This window comes from Gobius niger (genome assembly GCF_951799975.1).
Source record: "Gobius niger genome assembly, chromosome: 4".
Lineage (NCBI taxonomy): Eukaryota > Metazoa > Chordata > Actinopteri > Gobiiformes > Gobiidae > Gobius > Gobius niger.
The window spans coordinates 11,677,942-11,702,577 of NC_136855.1; the positions used below are offsets into that span (position 1 = coordinate 11,677,942).

The window sequence follows — 24,636 nt, forward strand, 5'->3', positions numbered from 1 at the left end:
AAGGGGAGGGAGGGTGGGGTCAAGAGAGTTCAGACGAACAGTGTTGAATGAGCTCGGCTGCTATAAAAAAGGAATCCGGATGAAGACATGGTTGGCTGGTAAGAAAGGGTGAGTTGAGGCGTGGTCCTGCACCTGAACCTAGTCAATACAATATGAACTCCTTTTGCACAAAGCAGAGCAGTTTGAAATATAACCACAAACAAAACAAACAACAAAGTTAATGCTGGCTCTGAGACAATAGCATACTGCCTATTTACAAAAGTGAAAACTGTCAAGAGTAAGGTGACCAGACGTCCCAGGTTTTCCCAGTTTCGAGCCCTTTTTCTAAAGCCATTGATTGTCCCTGTTTCACCAAACAACGGTTAAAGGGGGGGTATTATGCAAAATCGACTTTTTCAAGCTTTACATCATGTTATGAAGTCATTCCCTCATTAAAACATGGCTGAAGTGTTGCCTTGGCACATTCACGTATTTTTGAGTAATCTGTAAAAACTCTGATGGCGGCCATTTCAGGGATAGGTTTGCCTGAGTCCTCCTAGGAACGCCCCCACCTCCTGGAGACGCCTCCGAACTTTCGTCACCAGCCGAGTAACCAACCACTGCTCCTCAGCAGAGCCCCCTCCCCACTGATGCCACAGACAGCGTGTGGAGGGGGCGTGTCGGAAAGAGTCAGAGGTTCTTAAAGAGACAGAGGCCTATTTCAAGACATTCACTACAGCCATTTTGAGAGAGCAATTTTATACAAGGCAGTTATTCTAATTTACTGCATTTACAGACCAACAGAAGGTTTGGTCATCATTGTAGTGTGCTATAGACTGGTGCTATGTGATTGAAGAAAGCATAATACCCCCTCTTTAAGGGAAAATGCTCAAATTATTTACTTATTGTTGATAAAAGTAACTCAGTCAGGAGCAAATATCCCGATAAAAGACCATCCACTTCCCGAATGAGATGTGGAGTTTTCCCTGCACTCTTGACCCATCGATTTATTCAGGAGCTGGACAGTGTTTAACTCACAGTGGGAGAAATAGTTTGTGGCTTGTCCTTGGAGCGCTTAGTAAGATGCGAGGCTGCGGGCGATGTTAATGTAGAGAAGAGGAAGTGTTGTAGTCAGTGCTGTTCGTAGCTCACTGCACCTCAGCCAAACCCTCTTTTTCATCTAAGGAACGCCCCAAGGCGACCGGCGAAAACACTGTTGTCGCGCCTGGCGGAATATCAGGCCCTCGTTCTATGTGGTCATTTGTCATTAGAGTGTGGAAGATTGAATGCTATAGTTGTGTCCTGGATATTGAAATAAATACTTGTCTGTATGTCTAACATCAGCCGTGTCATCGTATCAGGAATTGGTCAAAGTCGGACAAGCGGTCAATGCTGTTCCTCCTGCCGTTAACCGATGGCCCAGCGGCGATAGAAGCAAAAGGATCGGGAGTGGACACTGCAGAAGCAACAGTGGTAGGAGGGAAAGCCGCCGGCAAGCCCTCATAAGCAGCAAATGCAGCAAAAGCAGCGGCAGCAGCAGCAGCAGCAGCAGCAGCAGCAGCAGCAGTAGGAGAGGAAGCTGCTGCCACACCGCCAATTGTTGCCCTAAATTTGGCAGTGGCAACAACAGAGGACTTCGTGACGGCGACCACAGCAGAAGCAGCGGTGGCAGGGCAGAAAGCCGCAGCCAAACCAACAAAAACAGCAACGGCAGCAAAAGCAGCAGCGGCAGCAACGGCTGGAGAGAAAGCAGCCGCCACACAGCCAACAGACGCTCCAAAGGTGGCGGCGGCTACAGAAGAGACAGTGGCTCCAAAATCACAGACAGATGCTCCAGCGGCTACAACAGCGATGGCAGAGGCAGCGGCAGCAACAGCGGAAGTGACAGCGGCCGCCAAGCTTCCAAACGGCGCCCGCGATACAGCGACGGTGCGTTTGCTGTGGCGCAAATCGACCAGCGACTGATGCCCGATTCCAACTTTTGATAGAGTAAAGTTCTCCAGGGAAATATTTCTGCCTTCAAAGATGAGAAGAGCATCATCTGTGAGACAAAAGAAAGAAAAGAAAAAAGGTGACACTTCAGATCTTGAGGTTCCCAATCTTTTTTCTTTGAAGCTCCGACTTCTTCTACTGTAGCCAACCCACCTCGTCCTACAATAAGAAACCATTTATTTCAGACAGAGAGCAGCAACTCCAACAATGACAACAAGCATGTGCACATTTAATCTAGATTTGAGGAGAGATTTCAATTGTTTTTTCTTTTTTCTTATTGTGGTCGGTAATGCACAAATTCACGTAGTTTTGTTACGCACAGAGAAGGCTTCAATTCAAAGGTACAAAACATTACATGGATCGTAGGATGAGGCTAGAAACACACATTAAATGTTATTATGCATCATGAAAAATGACATATAGTGAATGATTGGTTTATGAATGAATGATTTATTTTGGTTGATTGAAACATTTAAATCAGTAACACACACAAAAAAATATTGTGCAGGGCATTTTTTTTTTTTTTTTGGGCGGTGATGATGGTAAGGAGCTCAGACCCGCGGTGTGCATCATGTGACCGCGGTATGGCGGTAATCTGGTTACCACCCTACATCTGATTTCAATATTCAGAAGCAATCTGGTTAGAATTGGCAAATTTTTACAATTTCATCCAAATTGCAGTTTAATGTGTTTTGGACCATAAATGGTGTATTTTGGATGAACCATGCACTAAAAATAGCCAAGCATTAACATTATTTTCAAGAAATTTAGATTTAATGCCAAATTCAATGCAGTTCAATGCGTTTTAATGATATTGGGTACTTTAATTTCGGCATATTTATTTAATGACTTTAATGCTTTTTAATGCTGCAGAAACCCCGCTATCAAGTGTTTTTGTGTTGCCTGGATATGAATATCAAAATATAAAGAAAGTTAAGACCCTAAAGCATTAACTTGCATTGACAACAGTAAGTTTTTGTTCATTTGGAAATCATTTTGTGTGAACTCAAAGTGAGGTCAGGTTGTTAGTTCAAGTTTACATGACAATGGACAAAACGCATGTTTCCAATATGTTCATGGATTACATATACGTATATATACTTCAAGGATGTGTACATGTCTTTTTTCTTTCCCTTTCCCTGTCAATCTTAAGTGAATGACTATGGACAGATAGTTTCTATTTCTACATGGTTATACGGAGCTTGTACATTTGGGTATAGTTGGTATAGCAGGGCTGAGCGATATTATATATATTTTTGTATGATCAGAACGAAAGAGAGATGTGCCTTGGTATAACTCTTATGTACCATATGGTGTATTATTTATTTACGACTGTAAATGATAAATCCTTTATTTTTATTTTTTAGTAGACTGTAAATGATTAAATTCTTTGACATTTTGTACGCTCATAAACGATTTATATCAACATGTAAGCCCAGACTCATGCATCGGTTTCTTGCATGAGTCTAGTGGAAAGTTTATGTGATGATTACTTGAATGAGAGATAAGGGGTAGGTTTACTATAAGTTCTTTGAACTTCTTCCTACTCCTTTCGAGCACAAAGTCTTGTTTTGTATTTTTTTCTTTCTGTAAAATGTTAACATACTTTTTCTGCTCAAATTAATAAAAAAAAGAAAAAAAAAATGAAATGAATTATTTTTTTCCGGTTGGGATCCACTCCTAACCTAACTGGAAGATTAGCCGATTTGATAGTGTTTTGGGTTGATGTGAGAAACTCCCTATTACAGCACACATTCACTGTGGCATTGTTTAAAGATCCCAGTGTTGCATTCAATTCAAACCAAGATTCTACAGTAATTACAACTACTTGGACTATACCTGGATTGTAGTGCTCGCTGCTAGACACCTCTGTGATCTTCGTCCACAGGTCTTGGACGGTCAGAGGCCTGAACTGCTCCTCAGTCTCACAGAGATGGACCTCAAAGGAATCACCATTGTCGGGGTTTATTGTAACTGTGCACATTTTCAACCTTGAAGAAAAGAGAGGTTATACGATTTGCATTTACGACCATATTAGTCCAGTGCTCCGGTCTCTGCACTGGCTTCCTGTCACTCAGAGAATAGACTTTAAAACAGCTCTGCTTGTGTACAAGTCTTTTCATGGTTTAGCTCCAAAGTACATCTCTGACATGTTAGAGCCGTATGAACCATCTCGGGCCCTGAGAACTTCAGGGAGGGGCCTCCTGGTGGTTCCCAGAGTCAATAATAAACACGGTGAGGCTGCGTTTCAGTTTCATGCAGCTAAAATCTGGAACTGTCTTTATGAGGATGTGAGACAGGCCTCAACCCTAACAATGTTCAAATCCAGACTGAAAACAGTTCTTTTTACCGATGCATATGACTGAAAGTATTTTATCTGCACTCTCGCCTTTTACTGTAATTGATTAATCTTATGTTGATGTTTTTATTGATTCTATTTGCTTTCTTGTATTTATGCAACTGTGAAGCACTTTGAATTGCCTTGTGTGTGAATTGTGCTCTACAAATAAACTTGCCTTGCCATTTTAAGTCCGGCAGAATCTATTTTCCTGTGGCGAAAATGCTTTAGTTTACACTTAACATTACATCAATGCATTTTGTTATAATAATGATACAATTAATCCTTTGAAAAGGAAGGATGTCCAATCCAATGAATGTCAGGACTCAGTACTTTCTTCCAGGACATAAATAACTCCTTGCCCTCCAGTAACAATATCAATAGGACAGTAATTATGACATGATATTGGTAAGTATGTAAGCTGTAAGGAGTGGGCATCCACTGTGTACTTTTATTTTTCTAAAGTTTTTCTGTTGTCTTTCAGGAACCCAATCCTTTATTCCCCCTTCAGCTCAGCCCCCGCAGAACTCCTCGTAGACAAAGCAAGACTAGAGACAAACTTCCCATTCGTGTCACACAGCAAGGTCTGTAGAGCTCAACAGCCCCACCTACAGGTCACGTGCTGTGGTCCAGATGTAAAAATAAATAAATCTATTGTTCTTAATATTGCAGGCTTAAAACAACACAATAATAATAATAATAATAATAATCGATCCGACTCTTACCTCTTCTTCCCCTGCTTTCCTGACAGTTACTTGAGTTACTTTCACTTCCGTTATTATGGTCCACTGTGATTGGCCATTTGAAGTGATGGCGTAATGTAAAAAATTCCCATCGACAGATACGGTAAATAAATGCATAACTAGAAATATATACAGAATCCACATTGGCTGTATTTTGTTTTTTGGTGAAGACGGACAATTTATTTCCATAAACACATTTAATGACATACATCATCAGTCCATTTAAATTCAGAAAAGTACCTAACTTCATTTATTTTCTTTTAAGCAACAACAGGTACAGTATCACCACCATCAATAGGCAAAAAAAGGCATGAATAAAAGGAAAACAATGATAGATTGAAATCAGATTAAACCAGAGCAATCTCAAATCAGATCAATCAAATTAAACATGCACTTAGAACAGTTTTGAATTTAACTATTACAGAACCACTGCAGTAGCCTTGGATCACTAACTATAATCCAACCTCTCTCATGATAAGTGCAGGGTTTAGAGGGAGCTACTATGTTCTTATGTCCAGACCTTTATGTTGATTTCGTCGGCGACAACTGTGGCCTTCCTCAGAGTCACTCCATGTTACTGGGATGTGTCTGGTCAGCCGATTGAAACAGTTTTTGGCCCCGTCTTCCTGTTTGTACCAGCAGGCCGACAGCGCCATCTGCAGTCCGACTTCTTCTGAACTGTGTCCCAGCTGTGGGAAAGTCGGGACGCCCCCTCATCCCGGTTCACAGTCTGGGGGGCGTGCTTCCGGATCTCGTTGTCTTCTCTGATGTAATGGTGGCATTTGTTGCTTTAACATGGGCATTGTCCCAATCCATGAGGCGGCTCTCCCTCTTGCAGTGGTCTGATATAGTCGCAATAAGTATCACCTATGATCTCAGTCCGAGTGTTGGGGTAACGTATTACAAAAGGAACGTGTTGCAAAAACTTACTTGTTTCAGTAACTAAGGGATATAATGTATTACTTACACAAAATAAGGGAATATATTAGTCATTATAATTTAAGTATCTCAAGTTACAACAAGTGCATTAATGTATAAACAAAAAAATGGCAAATTCCTCCCAAATAAAATGCAGCACCAAATCAAGTTGAACTTTGGTGTATAAGATCTGCAGTTGCATGTAGCTAACGTCGTCAAAACAAAACACAAGAGAATGGGGAAAAACAAGGAAAAGGAAATCTTTGACTGCACTTTTGCTCTGTGGCATTATTACTGTTTTGACAAAAGTAATTGTTTGAATTACTTTTGTACTTGTCAAAATTAAATGGAAAAATATTTTTGGCTGACAGCGAGTGGACAGACTTACAAAATAAAAGTAAATTCAGTATAGCGCATTTGTTGTTTGACAGCATCATTTTGGCTGGAACAAACTGAATGTCTGCAAGCACGTGGAACAAAGAAACAGCTCCATTTAGAAAACACGCACTTCTTTTTTTATTTAAAGACAGACGAGTTTAATTTATTTCCACAAACAAAAATCAATCACGCAGAACATTACATTCTTGTGCCATGTTTTAAAGGGACTGGCAGACACAGAAGCGGCAGACCGAGGACTCACTTCAAATGGTACAAAGTAAAAGCCAAGTAAGTTTCAATAACGAAGAACTGCACAAAGAGGCAGTGAGAAAGAAAGGACAAACCTGCATGAACCACCAGGGGGCAGCATCTAAGGCAGGTGGTTATGTCAGACAGAGAAGTACATTCAGGATTTAATTAACATTCGAGGACATGGACAATATACAAATACTCCATTTGTTATTGTTCTTGTAAATTAACAACCCAATTAGTTTCATGCACTTTGATCAAATACATACTTTAAATGTGCGTATACGACTTCCTGTTCTACACATTTGGATCAGCTTTAAGGACAACACACAATTTGGTACAACAGAATAACACAGCTCTGTAGATACAACTAACGCTATGGCAAATATGGCGGCCATTTTATGATTGTCAAATTATCCAAATTCGGATGTGAAAAGAGGGGCAGCTACTTCTTTGAACAAAAATAAAAAATGTTGTCTTTGTCAGGACAAACTTTTACTGCAAATACAAATATTATATCCCGACTCGCAAGTTCACACACTGTACGGATACATCCACAGATATGTAATCATTGTCACACCAATTCATTTCAATATATGGGCTTTTATGAGCACAAATTATTATTTTCCTCCCAAGATATTCTCACAGTAATATCAACACGGACATTAGGTTCAGGGGCAGCTGGTGGTCTTTCAAACGGGAAGCTCGTGATATTGTCTATTCTGTATCACGGACATTTTTACATACAGCCGTTTGTGCATGTAAGATTTATTGTGATTTTTAAAATAACACAACAATTAGGATTAAATTAGGACTAATATTTAGGGGGAAAGTAGGCTCTTCCGACATTAGCAAATAAATCAAGTCAAAACAGGGTTTAAACTGGAACAAAAACAAAACTTGGACTAAATAGAAATAAATCTGGAACGAAACCAGGTCCAAACTAGAACTAAACAAAGAAACCAGGTTCACATTAGGGCTAACTCTGAGCGGTTTGTGTCATGATGTGGCTGAATGTGGTTAATAGCAGTTAAAGCAGGAGGAGCTGACGCCAGGACACACTTTATACTCTCTACACAAGTCTCTTATCCACAAAAGTACACTCTTTTGAAAGCTTATTAAAACATGTCGTCCATGACTGTAATAAAGTCCATATCTGTCATATTGGTCTCAGCAGCTTCAGTTTCTTCTTGTAGCTTCACAGTAACAGTAGATAATGCTATGCTGCTCTCACAGGCTCAGAACAGGAGCATCAGGAGGAGGAGGAGACTTTTTCCAATTTTTGTGGGGGCAGCCAATCAGCATTCAACTGGTGAGTATTGATGCTGAGCCTCCGAGCATCAAGAGTCGGCTAATCAGAGGCTGTATTCCAATGAGCAGGGCATCAATACGAGCGATCGCGATGTCGTCACATCCGTTGGCCGTGGTAGGCATTTTACATTTTCATATTTGATAAACATTTTATTAAAATCCTATAATCAGCAAAAACAATGTCCATAAACAGTGCATTGCTTCTCTTGCGCTGTAACAGATCTGTCATTTTATAAAACCGAGTTAGAGGCCTGTCTGCATCAGCTGCCTACCAAACATCCGGTGAAAATTGCGGAAGTAAACAATAACAGCGATCGCTCATATGGAAATTCACATCAAGCTTCAGCAGCTCTGCGGGACAGGGAGACGACAGGGAAGACCAGACTGAAACTCCTGATTAAAACCTAACTTTACTCATGTGGATTTATTATGACATTTAATGCCTAAATTTGCACAATAGAATTTATTTAATTTGGGGATTTTCTCTTGTGAAATTTGGGGGGATGTCCAGCTTCCCTTGTGTCAATGAGGAGCCGCCACTAGTGAAAGTCAAAAAGAAAACCGTAGAGTCAAAAGACACACACCAAAAAGTATTGTCTCCTATTAGTTTACATGAGTTCTTGTGTAGAATGGACAATCATGAAATGGCCGCCAAAGCTGGGCGTTACAAGTTCCGTGCTATTCCCACGATGACGTCGACTAGCGCCCTCTGCAGTGCTAAGTGTTGTCCGATCTTTGTTGCATTATATGTGTGTGTGTGTGTGTTTGCTTTTTAAACTTCTTTAAAGTTTTCGTTCTCTGATTTGCTGCAAAGACCAAATGTAAAAAGTAGAAAATGATTTGGTAAAACAGGTGAGCTGGTAAAGTGCTGCTGGTGATGTTTGGCAAACGACTTTCATTTTGGATCTAAATGCTTTTTACACTTTCACGCTTTCGTCCAGGCCGTTACACTGTCTTGCAAATGTTGTTGTAAAGAGATAATACTACATTTAGGGTTGCCTTATAATGTGACAAGCATTTTCTCATGATTAGGGCAAGATAATGTTTTAAAAAGAAAGGTTGAGGTACTGTTGGCACTGGAAAAAGTGATAGTTTAGTACCAAAAACTAGTACTTCAAAAACAGTCCAAAAAAAAGTTGATGCCTGCACTGGGTTCAATAGAAACACAACCAAGTATAGTAGAGCCAAATAAAGTGGACTAGAGTACAGTAGAGCAAATAGAAACAAGCCATTTGTCGTTCCCGGTCCAATTACAAATAGCTCAAAGGAAAAATCAGTTCTTTCATTGAATTCATGATCGGCAATAAAAATGTTATGTCATACGTTGTAGTCCTAAGACTTTTCTCCTCCCGGCAAACGCTGGAGACATGGCTCTGTCTCTCTCTGTTTTAATATTATATGATCATTATTGCAGCAGAAGCAACCGATGTATCTGATCACAAATGCCTCAAAACAAAAAATAATGACCTTCACCTTTAATAATCCTGTGTTAAAACTTGACTCTTTTTGCTCAAATCACATTTTCTACGGCCCTCCGGCGATAATGAATAGGGCAGAATACATTAGGTACGAAAAAGTACTGTTCTGATGCTAGTACCGTAAACCAAGTGCCATTAGAGTACTGGTAAGGAACAAGAATCCAAAATATAACACCTATTATAATTGAAAGTAAAGTAAAGTACCCAGCCCCACTCATGATTGAGGAGTTAGGGGCAGCAGGGCCAAGCCTTTGTGATTCTTTGTGCTGTACGAGTCGACCTGGATGAACGAGAGCCTTCACAAATGTATTGCTGCAGTTTGGACGTTTCGCTGACGTCTCTGGACACAGTTCTGCCCCGTGTCCCGTCTCGCCTCCATCATCCCGGTCTCCTAAAGCTGGGTGGGTCCTCTGCTGCGCGGCTCCGTGCTGCCAGGAGGGGGCGACGACACCAGGCTCCGGAGGTACACACAGGGGTTCTTCTTGCGCCCTTGCCCCGGGAGGACGGTGCCTGGAGGCGGGGGCGGAGGGGGTGTCGCCTCTGCGGGCGGCTTTAGCGTGGACATCAACGGCTGCAGCTCCTGGGAACTCTCGAAACTGTCGTCCTCCTCCTCCTCCTTCAGCCGCCTGTCGGGAAACAGAAACGACCCGTGCAGCAGCTGCGTGTGTGAGGTATTGAATGAGGTACCGGCGGCGGTGCTGCTGCTGCTGGGAGGGGTGTAGGAGACCGGACGGGGCGCCCCGAGCCGGGACAGAACGCTGATCCTGGGGTGTAGGGGGTCAGGCGCGGGGGGTGCAGGAGGGGACGAGATGCTCTCCAGTGAGGAGATGCTCTGGTTCCACGCCTGCTGAAGGTCCACTGGGATGATCTTGGTGGCCTCCACAGAGACGCAGGGGGGAGGGGAGCCCACGCCGCCTTTCCAGGGCAGGTGGGAGTCCATGCTGAGAGGCGGGGAGGGCGAACGGGCCGGGGGGCTGCTGGACACCTCCAGAGCTGCAGGGACGGGGGACAGAAAACAGGTTGATGGGGCGATAAAGCAAATGTGGGAAGGAGAAATGGCAAAAATTCTATGGGAGGAACTGCAGTTGTATTATTTGGAATTGGATGCTGAGTTTTTGGTCAAATCGCCCACATTATTTCTATGAATGTGATTAGAAGTGTCCAGAGAGGCTGCAGGAGGAATGAATAAGTGAATGACTAAGTCTCTGGAATAGTGGTTGTCAGTAGATCCAATAGCTAACAAAACATTTAGGTTCGACATCGTGCAAAAGAGTGTATAAATGCCTGAAGCCTCTCACCTGATTTGGGACGTGGTTTTGGAGTTTCGACTTTTCGAGCCACGAAAGTGATGCCCTCGTCGTCCTCTTTCTCGGCGTCTGAGCGATCTTTATCTTCGTCAGATTCAACAGGAACCAGCACCGGCTCCGCACCTCAACACACCAACAATATGCCTCATGTCATGTCACCAAACTTAGTAGAGTTTGCATGTTCTTTCTGTATCGGCGTAGGTTTTCTCCAAGTTCTCCGGATTCTCTATCATGCAAACAATCTGGGACTCCCACATAAAAAAAACAAAATGATAAATGATATAATCAGCGGGTCGTCTCATGATCGAGGGTTCGTTCCTGCAGGTGCGCACTCTCACACGAGTGTCAGACAACGGATGTAATTAATGTCTCATGTAACTGTCCAGATTAAAAGGTGCATTATGCAACTTTTTATGTGAAAGTTAATGTTTGCTTGCAGTTGACCTTGTAGTGACCCAGTGGCTGTATGAGTGGTCAGCATGGCGCCTTTACTTTCGAACACAGTGGTCTCTATGACGCTCCGGGATAAATTGTTTAGAAGGTTTTCACTCTGACCAGAAAACCTACAAAACAATGGATCCTGGAGTGTCATAGAGACCACTGTGATCAGCAACATGCTGACTCGTCATGCAGGCGTCGGTCACTACAAGGTCAAATACCATAGACTGTAAAAAATAATGGACGTCTTCTGCTCACTCCTCCCCGTTTACCATAATGACCACGGTCGTGGGGGAATTCATGGAGGATTTACAGACTCCCCCTCCCCAGCTCTGACGAAGCATGTTCCTAAAAAGGACATACGGGCGGGATTTTCACCGTAGCTCGCGCTGCTCCAATGCTAACAGTCCGACCCTCAATAAGTACGAGATTTCTAAAATTCTTCTTACGAAAGCCTGGTTTCATAAATTGTGACTAACCCAGCGTTATCACAGGAGGAATATCTAGCCTAGTCTAGTGTTGAAAAAATTGAAACCAGGCGTTAAAGTTGTTTTTAAGGTGTCTAAACTCCAATGATTTTCAATGGGGACCTAGTGGCGATATGGAGGTACTACAGCAATGGCGGAGCAATGGCGTCATACACCTTTAACATGGTCTAATCTGGTTTTGGTTCATTAATCCTTAGTTTACTGTTGTCTAAAGTGTTTCACATACATTAGATTTGAACAGCAAAACATATAAAAAAGTCACTCCAGACATTGTCAAAACTAGATCAGCAACTCAGAAGCGGAGAGAGAATAGACAGAGAGAATAAAATGCAGAAGCAGCTCAACTTGTTCAAAAAAGCCGGTGCAAATAGGTTGGCCTTGAGAGAGGATCTAAAACAGTTCAGATTTGGGGCCAAAGGTCTGTTCCAGAGTCAAGTAGAAGCAGCAGCAAAAGCTCTGTCTCCTCTGGTCTTCAAGTGCGTAAAGAGACTGAGATGGTAATTGTTGTAAAAATGTTGGGAACGCAGGCCTTTAAACAAACTACTGATTGGAAAAACAAAAAGTCTGCTGATGCTGCACATCGCGTTCGCGGCCTCTCCCTTTAATCCCTGCGTATTATCCGCTGCTCAGCCCGGTGTTTGTGTTACCTTTGTCGTGCCAGCTGATGTTGCGTCTCGGTTTCTCCGAGCTCTCCTCCTTCGAGTCGGATCCGCGGCGCTGTTGACGAGAAATATAAACAAGCACTTAGCGCGTAGTCATAACAGGAACAGAGGCGGCCTTTAATTGGCAAAGCTCTGAGTCTTCCATAACAGTTGGGGCTGATTGGTTTTGCTGCACTGGGACGTCAGCAAAATAAGGGGCTACTCGCTCTATTTTGAGAAAAAAAAAATGTAGTCATGAGCAAATCCTTACTTACAACATTCTGACACCCAGTTCTTCACAGGGATGAGCTTGTATGCATGTTTCACAGAGAAAGCAAAATCTTCACTACTTTTTTATGCACTCTTGTGGAGGAACAGCTCAAAGACATCTGTCCACAAGTAGTCATGCACTTCGACCTTTCCTGACCTCCACTTTGTCCACTTAACCTAGAGTGGATTTCACTTTCAAAACTTCAGCAAATGCTACAAACAAGCTGCTCTGTTCAGTTTCTGGACCACCCAAACGTACGTATAAGGAAGAATAAATGTCATTGTTACACCGTGGTACCTTTTTGATGCTGCGCTCCTTCTTGTGCCTCTTATGTCGCGTGGATTTGGAGCTCTCCATGCGAATCTTCATGTTTCTCTGGAAAACCTCTCGGTCCTGGCGCTCCTTCTCCCCCAGAGGCATGAAGTGACGGCTGTAGTGGGACTGGTGCTGGACACAACACGCAAAAATACACATTTCATTAGGACATTACTGATACAACTCATAAAGTGTTTTCTCGTTTGCATTTGTTGAGATGTGGACAAGTCAAACACAATCTGCCGGCAGTATGTAAAGGGACTAGATGGAGTTTAAAAATGTTAAAATTATGTATTTCTACCCCCTACTTGCTCCAGCCATGTCCTAATGTGTAGAATAAGCCCTGACCTGTTCACCGCAACTGCCTCTAAAAGCCTGCACTGTCACTCAAAAAGTTGTTACTTCGGGTCAAAGTACCGTCATGCACGAGCTTTATAAAGAACAACTTAACCCCTGAAGTGGCAGTAGCGAGTATAAAAATGTAGTGCAGTTACTCCAGTGTCGACAAAGCATGTAGGGCTTAACACGACTGCCACTTTCCTGGTTAAAAAGTTTGAAAATGCTCATAGTATAACAAAACTCACCAAAAAGAGAGAGAAATACTAGTGAAAGTGGCCTTTTTCGTTGATAAAGTCAGATCTTTGGGCTATATGCATAGAGGAGACGGGGAGGGAGACGGATGCTGAGCTGGACATGCACTTTGGACTCTGCCAGTTATATCTGCAATAAAAGCACCCTAACTCTCAAGATATAATTTCAAACTGGACATTTTAAGATCAGACTGTGGGAACCTCGAAACTTAGGAACACATCTCTCACTGAGCAATTGTCTTTTACACTCGGAGTAACCAATAAACTCACAAATATAACTTTTACACCTTACAACAGCATTCTCTAACTACTTTCTGGACAATTGAGAACTCCTTTTAAAACTCTCTTCGTCGAACAATGGAGCCTTGGATTGAAGAAAGCTGTTTTATGTAAATATAATGGAGTTCCAAAACATCCACACTTTGGGGAAAAACTAAAAGGAGACGCGCGCGTGACCACATGGGTTTCGGTGGTCAGCCCCAGACGTTTAAAGCAGTTTTAGAGGAAGCCAAAAGGTTGTGATTGGCCTAAGACCCATTTCATCTCAAGAGGTGATTTGCACAGCCCTCGGCGCGCTGTAGTCACCCGTCTGCGAGGCTTGTAGAGGTTTCCGGCAAGAACATGGTGCGTCTCCGAGTCCTCCTCCACTTTGGCTCCGGGGACGTTATCGATCACCTGCAGGTCCAGACACACCCCACTGCCGTTCTCTCGCCTGGGGACACACACGGGATCCTTTACAGTGGGAAGAGAGGGGGTATTTTTGCCTGTATTTGGTAACAATAACACACACAGCTCAATCACTATCTTACTTTGTTGCTCCTCTTCGCTGAATAGCATTTTCAATCAAGTTAAATTTTTTTTTTAAATACCGTTTTCACTTTGCGATTAAAGGCTTAAGCTTAGCGAGAGATGTAAAGCTTGTGGAAACCATCCTGGATTAACAGGACCTCAGGAGGTGCTTTTTAGGAGCTGTTGCTGTGATGCTTAAGATTCAAAGATTACTCAAAGATGCGCGACTGGGTTCAATTACAGCTCCAGGTTGGGTTTGAATGGGAGAACAACATTGTAACATTTTGCATAATACTCCAGCCTTTAAAGTGGAGATACAGCATAGGAGCAAAAACATTATTTTGGAAGGTCGATATGCACTCAATATTGGCTTCTGCAGCCAGTAAACAAGCTTTCACTGAAGGGCATGCTAGCAAACAGGTGGCACTGTGAAAACACTTTGAATTACTGCTATTGGCATCTTTCTATCAAGCAAAATAAACATTGGATTGGAAAGATTAAAATGAGTGCTTTAAAACGAGTCCTCCCACAATTTCCTAGTCCTCAGGGGAACTGAGAAACATTGTGATGAAATTCGGTTAGCTACAAATTTGCAAAAACTCCAAAAATATCGAAAAAAAAATCCTTAGAAAAGCCTTAGGTGTTTCTTAAAGCCTTAGAAAAACCCATATCGGTCGACCTCTAATGCAGAATTCTATGTGGTAAAAAAGGTTTAATAAAAAAGGAAACTACTTAATATTGTTGCCTGTTTGACCTTGCAGTGACTGAGCGGGGGCTGTATGAGCTTATGGCACCTTTACTTTCCATCACAGTGGTCTCTTTTTTTGTCGCTATTTTGTTGCTCCAGGATCAATTGTTTAGAAGGTTTTGACCGCTGACGAACCCTCTCACCAAAAGACCTACAAAAGTTTGATCCTGGAGCTTTGTAGAGAACACTGTAAAGGAAAGTAGAGGCCGTGTTAGCCTCCCATGCAGCAATTGGGTCATTGAGGTAAATGACAAATGACAAATATCAAGGTTTTTTTTCTCTGCATAAAGATATTCCATTATGCACCTATAACATAAAACCTGCTGCTGATCATGTGACTCACAGGTAGTTGGTGACGTTGGTGAACTCCGGGAATGAAGCCCTTGAGGCCATCGACGGGAGGGAGAGGCGCGCAGAAGTCAGGACATTACCGCCCTAGAATCACCACAAAAGTCATCATTCAATTTTAATAAAGAGGAAAATGAATACTCCAGAGCAGGGGTCCTCAGACTTTTTTCTCTGGGGGCCACATCATTGTTCCTGACTGTGATGGGGGGCCGGACAGGGTTGGCTATAACATAGAATTGCATGACTCAGACCAAAATGCCTCTTTGTGAAGTAGAGATGACTCGCCTGGCACAGTCGTCCCCACTATTATATCCACAAGATCAACACTTGATTCAGGCTCATATTTGTTTCACTGTAGTGGTTTGCAAAAATAGTATTCAAGTCTTCACACTTTGTTTTAATTTCCATTTATTTTTATTTTCAAATAAAACATCATTATGTAATGTGACCAAGTAATAACTGTTTATACTTGCATTGCGCTTTACAAGCCTGGGTTACAAGTTTCTCAAAGTACTGTAGTCATTATTCATTCTCTCCACACTCTGGTGGTAAGCTCTAGTGGCTGGGATGAGTAAACTGGTTATTTAGTTAAAATATCCTAACTCCGCACAGGAATGGGCTAGAAAAGGATTTGTGCTCTACAGGTGGGGGGCCGGATTAAATCATCTCAGGGCCGTAGTTTGAGGACCCCTGCTCTAGAGTGTATTCAGTATCACATGCTTGGAGTCTTCTTGGTATCTATATTTTGGGATAATATGCTGTTGTATAAGTGCAATTTGTACCAAACATTAGCCTCCAGTATGATAATATTACCTGGTCAATGACACTGATGGCGTCGCGGATGTTGATTTTCTGGTAGGCCTCCCACAGCTCACTCTTCCTGTACACAGACTTCCTCAGCAGCAGCTTACTCAGGTACTTCTTATCAAACTGCTCCCACCTCAACGGGACACACAGAGATATCTTAGAACTTGGTTTCCTCCTGATTCTGATCTTTATTAGACCTTATTTAAATGTTTTTTTTTAGGGCTTTCTGGATCATCTGTCTATATCAGGGGTTCTCTTCTAGGGGGTCGCGAGACAAATTTGGGGGGTCGCCAGAGCATATAGATAAAATATATATTTTAATATTATTATTACAGTGTCGTAGCATACATGCTATTTTACCAGGGTGCCATTATTTGTTCTAAATTTAATTCATTTTTGTTTTAGCCATTGTTTTTTCTTTGTTTTTTAAGAGTTTTATAGTTTAACCTCTTAACTCCCGTCTGAACCGAGAGGATCTTTTTCCTCACGTCATCAGATTTTTTTTTCCATCATTTTTTTGTTGGGTATTCAACTCATTTTTGTAATTATTTTGTCATTTTTTGGTAAAATTTTTTTCAATTTTTTTTGTCACATTCTTTACCAATTTTTTGTCAAATTTTTGTAATTTTTGGGTCAATTTCTTATCACATTTTTGTCACATTTTTGTGTCACATTTTTTATCATTTTTTTGGGTCATTTTTTTGTTACATTTTGGTCATTTTTTGTCACATTTTTGTAATTTTTTTGTCAATTTTTTATCAATTTTTTTGTCATTTTTTTGTCATTTTTTGTCAATTTTTTGTCAATTTTTTGTGACATTTTTGCCACATTTTCAAACATTTTTCGTCACTTTTTTGTCACATTTCCATCATTGTTTTCGTCTCAGTTTTGTTGCTATTGTCACAGCTTTTTTCCAGAAGCTTTTGGACTGGGGTAAAGCCAAACTGGAGAATATGTGCTCGGTTCAGGTGGGAGTTAAGGGGTTAATGTCCCTGTTTTTCCCATGGTCTGACCCACGACCCTAATTAACTGTTATAATGGGGGCGCGGCTCTAAAAGGTGGAGAACCACTGGTCTATATTATCAAGGCAAACATAAATGGTGCACACAGTTTAACACATGACAAGAGCTCCATCTAGTGCCCTTCAGTCTTACTACATCTTAGCACTGACTTGTCTCTCCAGTGGTGGTAGCCCTGGAGTCCAGCGATGTCCTCTACGGCGGTCAGGATGTGGTCAAAAGCCTGAAAGGAATAGAAAATGTGAAATGAATTATGAGTATGTTGATGACGGCATGTGAACAACACGATGCCTCACTCTCTCGTGGATCTCCTCGTTGATGGTGGGTTTTCTGCTTGTGGAGCGAGGAACTTTGAGCCACTTCACCAGAGGTTTGATCGTCAGCCCCTGAAACACAAGGACATTTGTGCCATAGATGGATTTTTTGTCATGTTTTTGGACAGATGATGGAGAAACAAAGGAAACAGAATGAAATACACACACACGATCTTACAAGAGAAGGGAGTCATGACCCTTAGATTTTAAGCAACAATAATTATATGGCAAAATCATTCAGGTTTTCCATCTCACTGCGATCGACACATTTTTTGCAAACTCTGCCTTAAACTGAAAACATATGAAACTTATAAATGAGCAAAAGTTCAGTTTCAGTTAGGATTTTTGTTTTCAGCCTCTGTTTGGTCCTGATTCAGCCTTTTTTTAAGTCTTGTTTTGATACAGATTTGCGGAAATCAAGTTTCTTACAAATCGTGTTTGAATTGGATGAAGAATATATCGCTATGTTAACACAAACACACATTTTCTGCACTTTGGTTTTTCCCAAATATAAAAGCTTCTTGCAAAAAGTGTCAAAATAGCAACAAAAATGAGATAAAAACAAGGAAGAAAATGCAACAAGAGAGAGGCACACACGTGACAGAAAAGGCAACAAACGAGCCACAAAAGAGCAACAAAAAAGCAGCAAAAGAGAAACAGAAAAGGGACGAAAATGTATGACGACAACACAACACAAAAGCCACAAAAATAGCAAAAGAAAAGGGACAAAAATGCAACAAAAAGGCAATGAAAAATGTTTTAAAAAAGTGACAACAACGCAAGGGAAAAGATCCATTTAGATGAGTTTTGTAGGTCTTAGCTTTCAATTGAGGCGCTACACTGGCCTAGAGATTGTTACCTCATAGATTTGGGTAAAGCTGAACTGGAGAAAAGTCAAGGTCAAGGCGGGGGTTAAGAGGTTAAAATAGGAACATCCAGGCTCCAAACTAGCGCTCACCCCAATGCTGTTTGCCTCAAAAACACCACAAAACTGACTGTCTAAAAAAGCAACACTTGAGCAGTACATTTTCACTGTTGAACCGATGATGATAATAATTGCACATAAAAACCAAACATTTCCCTAATGACTTGTCAAGGTAGTATTGAATTGGACTTCATCCTGCAAAGCCATAATGCAGAGTCATATTGTAATGCTCTTTTTAACCACTAGATAGAGGTATAGGGCATCACAGCTCTTTATAGGCCTTCCAAGTTACTGAATGTGTTATTATAAAAGTGAATAATATTTACTTGCCATTGAAAGTAAAAGTTTAAGTAAGGATTAAACAACTCGGAGCCGTGCATTAGACGGCTATAATGCACGACGCGGAGTCAAGAACACCATGTGGAGTCAAGAACACCATGCGGAGTCAAGAACACCTCGACGCGCAGCGGAGTGTTACTCCGCAAAGTGCATTATAACCGTCTAATGCACGGCTCCGAGTTGTTTAATCCGCTTATACCAGGGTCCCACAAACGTAACATTTATAATAAATGTTTTTTTCATTTACTAAACTCACTAAATATGCCAGACCACCGGGACAACATAAACTTCGTACACTTTTATGAAGGTCGAAAGGTTTATTTAATGACTTCCGCCACAAATAGTTCCCAAAAGTTTGCGCGTTGCTCGGCAACGTTTTGCTAGGCTAGAAGCAGCAAGGCTAGTAGCTAGCCTAGCTACTTAGTTGAAGGTGCAGTTGGAGAGGAGGAATGGTGTTGAATCTCTGGGTAAGTTGAAAGCATAGACTGTAAAAAAAAAGGACGTCTTATGCTCACTCCTCCCCGTTTACCATAATGACCACGGTCGTGGGGGAATTCATGGTGGATTTACAGACTCCTCCTCCCCAGCTCTGACGAAGCATGTTTCTAAAAAGGACATACGGGCGGGATCTTCACTGTAGACTCGGCCCTTGCGTGACGTGTAGCTCGCGCTGCTCCAATGCTAACAGTCCGAGCCTCATTAAGTACGAGATTTCAAAAATTCATATTACGAAAACGCAAGGTTAAGAAATTAACCCCGGTTCTCTGAGACATGAGTGAGGTATCTCACTATGGGAACGCTCTCACGCTGTTCCCCCAGAAGCCCAATTACATTACGGCAGTCTGCTGACTGGCTGTCAGACGTGACGTCGCTGAGCAGAGGAGGAGGGACTTCCTCCTACTATAAGAGCGTCATAGCACGTCATAACATTAGTGTAAGCAAGCGCACCTCTTCTCGCTCCAGGCAAGAAGGGCGGTCTGGTGAAATACCTCACTCATGTCTCAGAGAACCGGGGTTAATTTCTTAACCTTGCGTTTTCGTAATATGAATTTTTGAAATCTCTTACTTAATGAGGGTCGGACCCCCTAACGGGGGAAACGCATAAGGGAGGGTGCGTGGCCACTCGTGTGCCAGTGCGTCCACCCCCAGTGGTGCGCTCCGATCCATCAGGGAATAATATAAGTGGCACTGAGCGTCCTCTTGTGACGCGAACAGGTCCACATCGGCTTTGCCGTATTTCTCCCATATCCGTGTCACAACCGCGCTGTGGAGTTTCCAATCTCTGTAGCGAGGGTTTCCCCATGAGAGGAGATCCGCTCCTCGGTTCAAAACACCGGGAACGTGTGTGGCTCTCAGTGACAGTAGATGGGAATTGGCCCATACAATCAGTCTGTGTGCCAACGTGTGCAGCTGATGTGAACGTAGTCCCCCTTGTTTGTTGACGTACGCCACTACCGTAGTATTGTCCGTACCGACCAACACATGCTGTCCTCTGATTAGAGGGAGAAAGTGCTGTAACGCCAGCCACACGGCTTGGAGCTCCAGGTAGTTTATGTGGCACAGCTGCATCTGTGAACTCCACTTTCCATTCACTATTCTGCCCTCGTGCGTGGCGCCCCAGCCATGCAGAGAGGCATCCGTCGTAATAAGTTTTCTTGCCGTGACCGTGCCTGTGGCCACGCCCGTGGTCAAGAAAACCTCCTGTCTCCAGGGGCGCAGCGCGCGGACACATTCCGCAGTCACCAAAACGCTGCGGTGGCCGTGACGCGACGGATTCAAGCACAGCGCTGCAACCCACCTCTGAAAAGGCCGCATGTACAGGCGGCCCAGCGGCACAACGACCAGGGCTGATGCCATCAGACCCAAAAGCCTGAGGCACGTCCTGAAATGTAGCAGCGCGCCTCGGCGGAAAGTGGCCAGACAAGCTGAAAAAGCTTTTATCCTGTCCGCCGACAGTCGTGCTTTGGACGTGACAGAGTCCAGGTGTAGTCCTAGGCTGTGTACCGTAGGCACGGTAGCGCAGCGGTTAGCGCTCTCGCTTCACAGCTAGAAGGTCCGGGTTAGATTCCCACCAGGGACGGGGCCTTTCTGTGTGGAGTTTGCATGTTCTCCCCGTGTCTGCGTAGGTTTCCTCCGGGCACTCCGGTTTCCCCTACCACTAAAAACATGCACAATAGGCCAGGATGAATGATGTGTGTGAGTGAATGGTGGTGGTCAGAATGGTGGTTGGCGCAGACGTGTGTAGTCGCGAAAGCGCCTTTGACAGTCTCCCCCAGGGGAACTGAAGCTACAAACGTAGTTTACCATCACCGAGTGTGGAGTGAATGTACAACTGTCTCATGTAAAGCGCTTTGTGACTATATGTCTGTGAAAGGCGCTATATAAATCAAGATCTTCTTCTTCTTCTTCCTATAAACTCTATGCTCTGACACGGGACGAGGACGCTTTTGTCCCAGTTCACCACGAATCCCAGGGAAGACAGGTGTGACAGGAGCAGCCTGGCGTGGACCTGGAGTTGGTGTGGAGACTGAGCCGCAAGTAGCCAGTCGTCCAGATACGTGGCTATAGGGATGTGAAAGTATGCGTCTTTCAGATCTATGGACACAAACCAATCGCCCTGCCGCACGAAGCGCACTAGAGCCGTGTGCGTCAGCATCCTGAACGTGTATGTTCTCATGTACTTGTTCAGAGCGCGCAGATCCAGTATTGAACGCAAACCCCCTCCTTTTTTGGGAACAAGGAAATATCTCGAATAGAAGCCTGCCTGGCACTGCCCTGGTGGCACTATTTGGATAGCTCCCTTGTTCAAAAGAGCTTTTATTTCCTCCTGTAGGATCAAAGCCTCTTTTTCTCGCGGTTGTGAAAACAGCAGCATCCTGAAACAGGGAGGGGTCGCCGCGAACTGGAGCCTGTAGCCTTTGGTGATGGTCTTCAGCACCCAATTCGGCGCTCCACACTCCAGCCATTGTGATGCGTGTGACGCTAGCGGACCGAGGGGCTTGATCCCCGTGTCTGCTTGCCTGGAGAGTGGAGGCTGCCTCACTAGTGGTGTAATAGCTCCCTCTAGTGGATTTAGAGGGTCCCGCAGAGCTAATGGAGACGCTGTATTGTTCAATCTGTCTGTGTCCACTATGTGTATGTTTTGCAACATGTGTGGCTGCGCCCCCCTGGGGCCTGGGTGTGCAAAGGAACAGGCGTTTATTTCTTTGCAAGAACACATTTTTATTGAACATTTTTGAGAGAGAGGACAAAGGCACTGGTGTGTGCTTGTAAACAACTGCTGTGGCTCCACTGAGCTCTCTGCAGAAAAAGTCCTCCTCTTTGGGCCGTGAACGTCGAGCGCTGATGCAACAGTCTCTGCACGTCGCTTCCCTGGTCTCGAATGCACCACTTGAACACTGGACTGTGGGGTGGGAAGAGGCGTCTGGCCTGACCTGCTCCCCCTCCTCAGTAGGGGGAACGTTAGGCAGCCCGCTTCTTTTTCTTTGCACCCTGGGTGGCAGGCTGGCCTTGTGGGGTCCCTGGCTTCACCTTGGGGACAAACTGTTTTCTGGCCCACGCACCCTTGAGCTCTGGAGTCCCACTGCTCTGTGGTTGAGGTTGTGGTGGGCGTTTGGGGATGCGATAGGCCTGTCCACTTGTAGGCCGTGGAGGGAGTTGAGGCGTGGCTTTAGGTGGTGGCGCTTCCCTGGGGAGACACAGCTGCAGCGCTTCACCCTCACGCTTCTTCTCCTCGCATCTCTTCTGCATGGTGGCAACCGCAGAACCGAACAGGCCTTTGGGGTCCACAGGGACATCCAGGAGTTCAGTTTTTTCTCTATGGGAGAGGCTGGAGAGACTGAGCCATCTAGCCCTCTCCTGTGTAACCATGACTCCCATAGCTCGGCCACATGCTTGTACAGCGCATCTGTGCAGGCGGAGGCAGAGGTCAATGACCACGCACAACTCGTCCCACATCTCTGGGCTGGGTGAGGCCGCCATGTCGTCCTGTAGATCAGCCTGGTAGGCTAAAAGCAGGGAGGACGCATTGAGGGCTCTCACTGATGTAGCCACGGCTTTGTAGCCTCTCTCCGTCAGCGTCGTTTGGAAACAATCAGCTTTGGAGGGCATAGCCGGGCCCGCAGTGGTCATGGTGGACCTCTGTGTTGGGTTGAGATGAGCTGCCACTAGAGGTTCGATGGGGGGAAGGCGAGTGAAACCATTTCCCTCCATGCCATCCCAGTCCAGCGCAGCCCCTCCCAGGGCGGGGGCTTTCGCGGTGAAAGGATTGCTCCAGGACCGAATGGCCTCCTCCAGGCACTCTGGGAAGGCTGGTAGGAGCTGCTTTGTGGAGGTTTTGGCCTTCGGTAGTCGTCGACCCTCGTAACGGGACCTCGCAGTCTCGAGAGGGGCCTCCGGCCACGTGATGCCTAGCTTTGCAGCTGCTCTACGGCAAACCTCATGCAAGTCCTGTGTGGCAGGCGGGCTGGTGATCCGCTACTGCCGGTGACCGCAGCGCTTCCCGGGCCTTGCGGCCTGTGTTAGGATGAATTACTCCATATAATCGTCGTCCTCGTCAGAGGGGAGACTTATGGGCTCATCACCAGAGTCAGAAAACTCGGCGAGGCTGTCCCCCGCGGCCGCTAGGTCCAAGTCCAGCTCGTCCGAGTCCAGGAGAGGGTCCGCAGCATCAACCTGCTCGGCCCAGCTAGGTCCCGCGGAGGTGACTCCACGGGGCCTCTCCTTCAGCTCCACCTGTAGAGGGGGAATGGTTGCCCCCAGTACAGGATCTTCCCCCGACAAGCTCGCTTGGCGCGCAAGTCTCCGACGGCGGGTTTTCAGAGAAAGGCGTGCACAGTGGTCACAGGTTACCGGGTCGGCTAGCGCATCAAAAAACAGCATGGTTGTCTTCCCCGGAAATTTTATTCCCACATTTGCACGGCTTTGGTGGCAGCACGTCTTTTTCCATGGTGAGGAAGAAGCGTAGTGCCGTAATCTCTCGCTAATGTGAAGCAAGCAACTAGTATTGCGACTAGCGGCTAAAATAGCACCTGTTTGGGGACAGACTTGCTACACACAAAAAACTCACAAATGACGACGTGGTAATAGGTAGCGTTCGGCGTCAGAGTGATTAGCTCTTCCTATGAACAATATGCTATCCTGTTCACCACTCACCGTCTGAGAGAGGCCTCTGGGAGCGAGAAGAGGTTTTAGACTAATGTTATGACGTGCTATGACGCTCTTATAGTAGGAGGAAGTCCCTCCTCCTCTGCTGAGCGACGTCACGTCTGACAGCCAGTCAGCAGACTGGCGTAATGTAATTGGGCTTCTGGGGGAACAGCGTGAGAGCGTTCCCATAGTGAGATACCGAAACGAATGTTGAAAGAGAACCAGCCTGGTTTCATAAGAAGATCAATAAAGTGTCATCTTATCGTATCTTATCTTAAATTGTGATTAACCCAGCGTTATCTCAGGAGGAATATCTAGCCTAGTCTAATGTTTAAGGCTGCAACGACGCGTCGACGTCATCGACGTCGTCGATTACGTAAATACGTCGACGCCGTTTTTGTGCGTCGACGCGTCGCTTGTTTACATTTCACTTCCAGCGTGGCTGCGCTTAATGCAAACGCTGCGACCGAGGGGGGAAAAGCACGGCAAAAGTCGTCAAAAGTGTGGGAGTATTTCCAGAAACGGCCTAATAATGTTGTTGTTTGCACACTGTGTCGAGCGGAAATGTCATATCACAGCAGCACAACTAACCTGGCTAACGCCAGACTGCTGTGTGCGCTCCAATCATTTCGAACTGCAGCATCACTTGTGATTTTAGTCTGGCGTTAGCCAGGCTAAAATCACAACGGCTATGAACGAACATGTGAAACGAAAACACCCGCGGCTGCAAGGGCCCCGTATCTAAGTCAAACTACGTGTTGTT

General features: G+C 44.4%; 2 protein-coding genes across 2 annotated transcripts in view; both read right to left on the minus strand.

Moving 5' to 3' along the window:
* Positions 1 to 1,227: 1,227 nt before the first annotated feature.
* LOC306962211 (uncharacterized protein) lies at positions 1,228 to 5,048 on the minus strand. Its single transcript, XM_079555300.1, has 3 exons — positions 5,035 to 5,048; positions 3,811 to 3,962; positions 1,228 to 2,020 (listed from the first exon to the last, which is right to left on the minus strand). The coding sequence occupies exons 2-3, from the start codon at positions 3,953 to 3,955 to the stop codon at positions 1,329 to 1,331; spliced, it is 837 nt and encodes a 278-aa protein (XP_079411426.1). The 5' UTR covers positions 3,956 to 3,962; positions 5,035 to 5,048; the 3' UTR covers positions 1,228 to 1,328.
* Positions 5,049 to 9,599: 4,551 nt separating this feature from the next.
* The window catches only part of LOC306962035 (sodium/hydrogen exchanger 5-like), a 52,482-nt gene continuing 37,445 nt past the window's right edge, over positions 9,600 to 24,636 (minus strand). Inside the window, exons 8-16 of the mRNA XM_079555056.1 lie at positions 17,444 to 17,533; positions 17,300 to 17,370; positions 16,135 to 16,261; positions 15,317 to 15,408; positions 14,022 to 14,148; positions 12,829 to 12,978; positions 12,267 to 12,336; positions 10,685 to 10,816; positions 9,600 to 10,379 (exon numbers count right to left, since the gene is read on the minus strand). Coding sequence (XP_079411182.1) covers positions 9,778 to 10,379; positions 10,685 to 10,816; positions 12,267 to 12,336; positions 12,829 to 12,978; positions 14,022 to 14,148; positions 15,317 to 15,408; positions 16,135 to 16,261; positions 17,300 to 17,370; positions 17,444 to 17,533 — 1,461 coding nt within the window. The 3' untranslated portion in view covers positions 9,600 to 9,777. The remainder of the gene's footprint in view (positions 10,380 to 10,684; positions 10,817 to 12,266; positions 12,337 to 12,828; positions 12,979 to 14,021; positions 14,149 to 15,316; positions 15,409 to 16,134; positions 16,262 to 17,299; positions 17,371 to 17,443; positions 17,534 to 24,636) is intronic.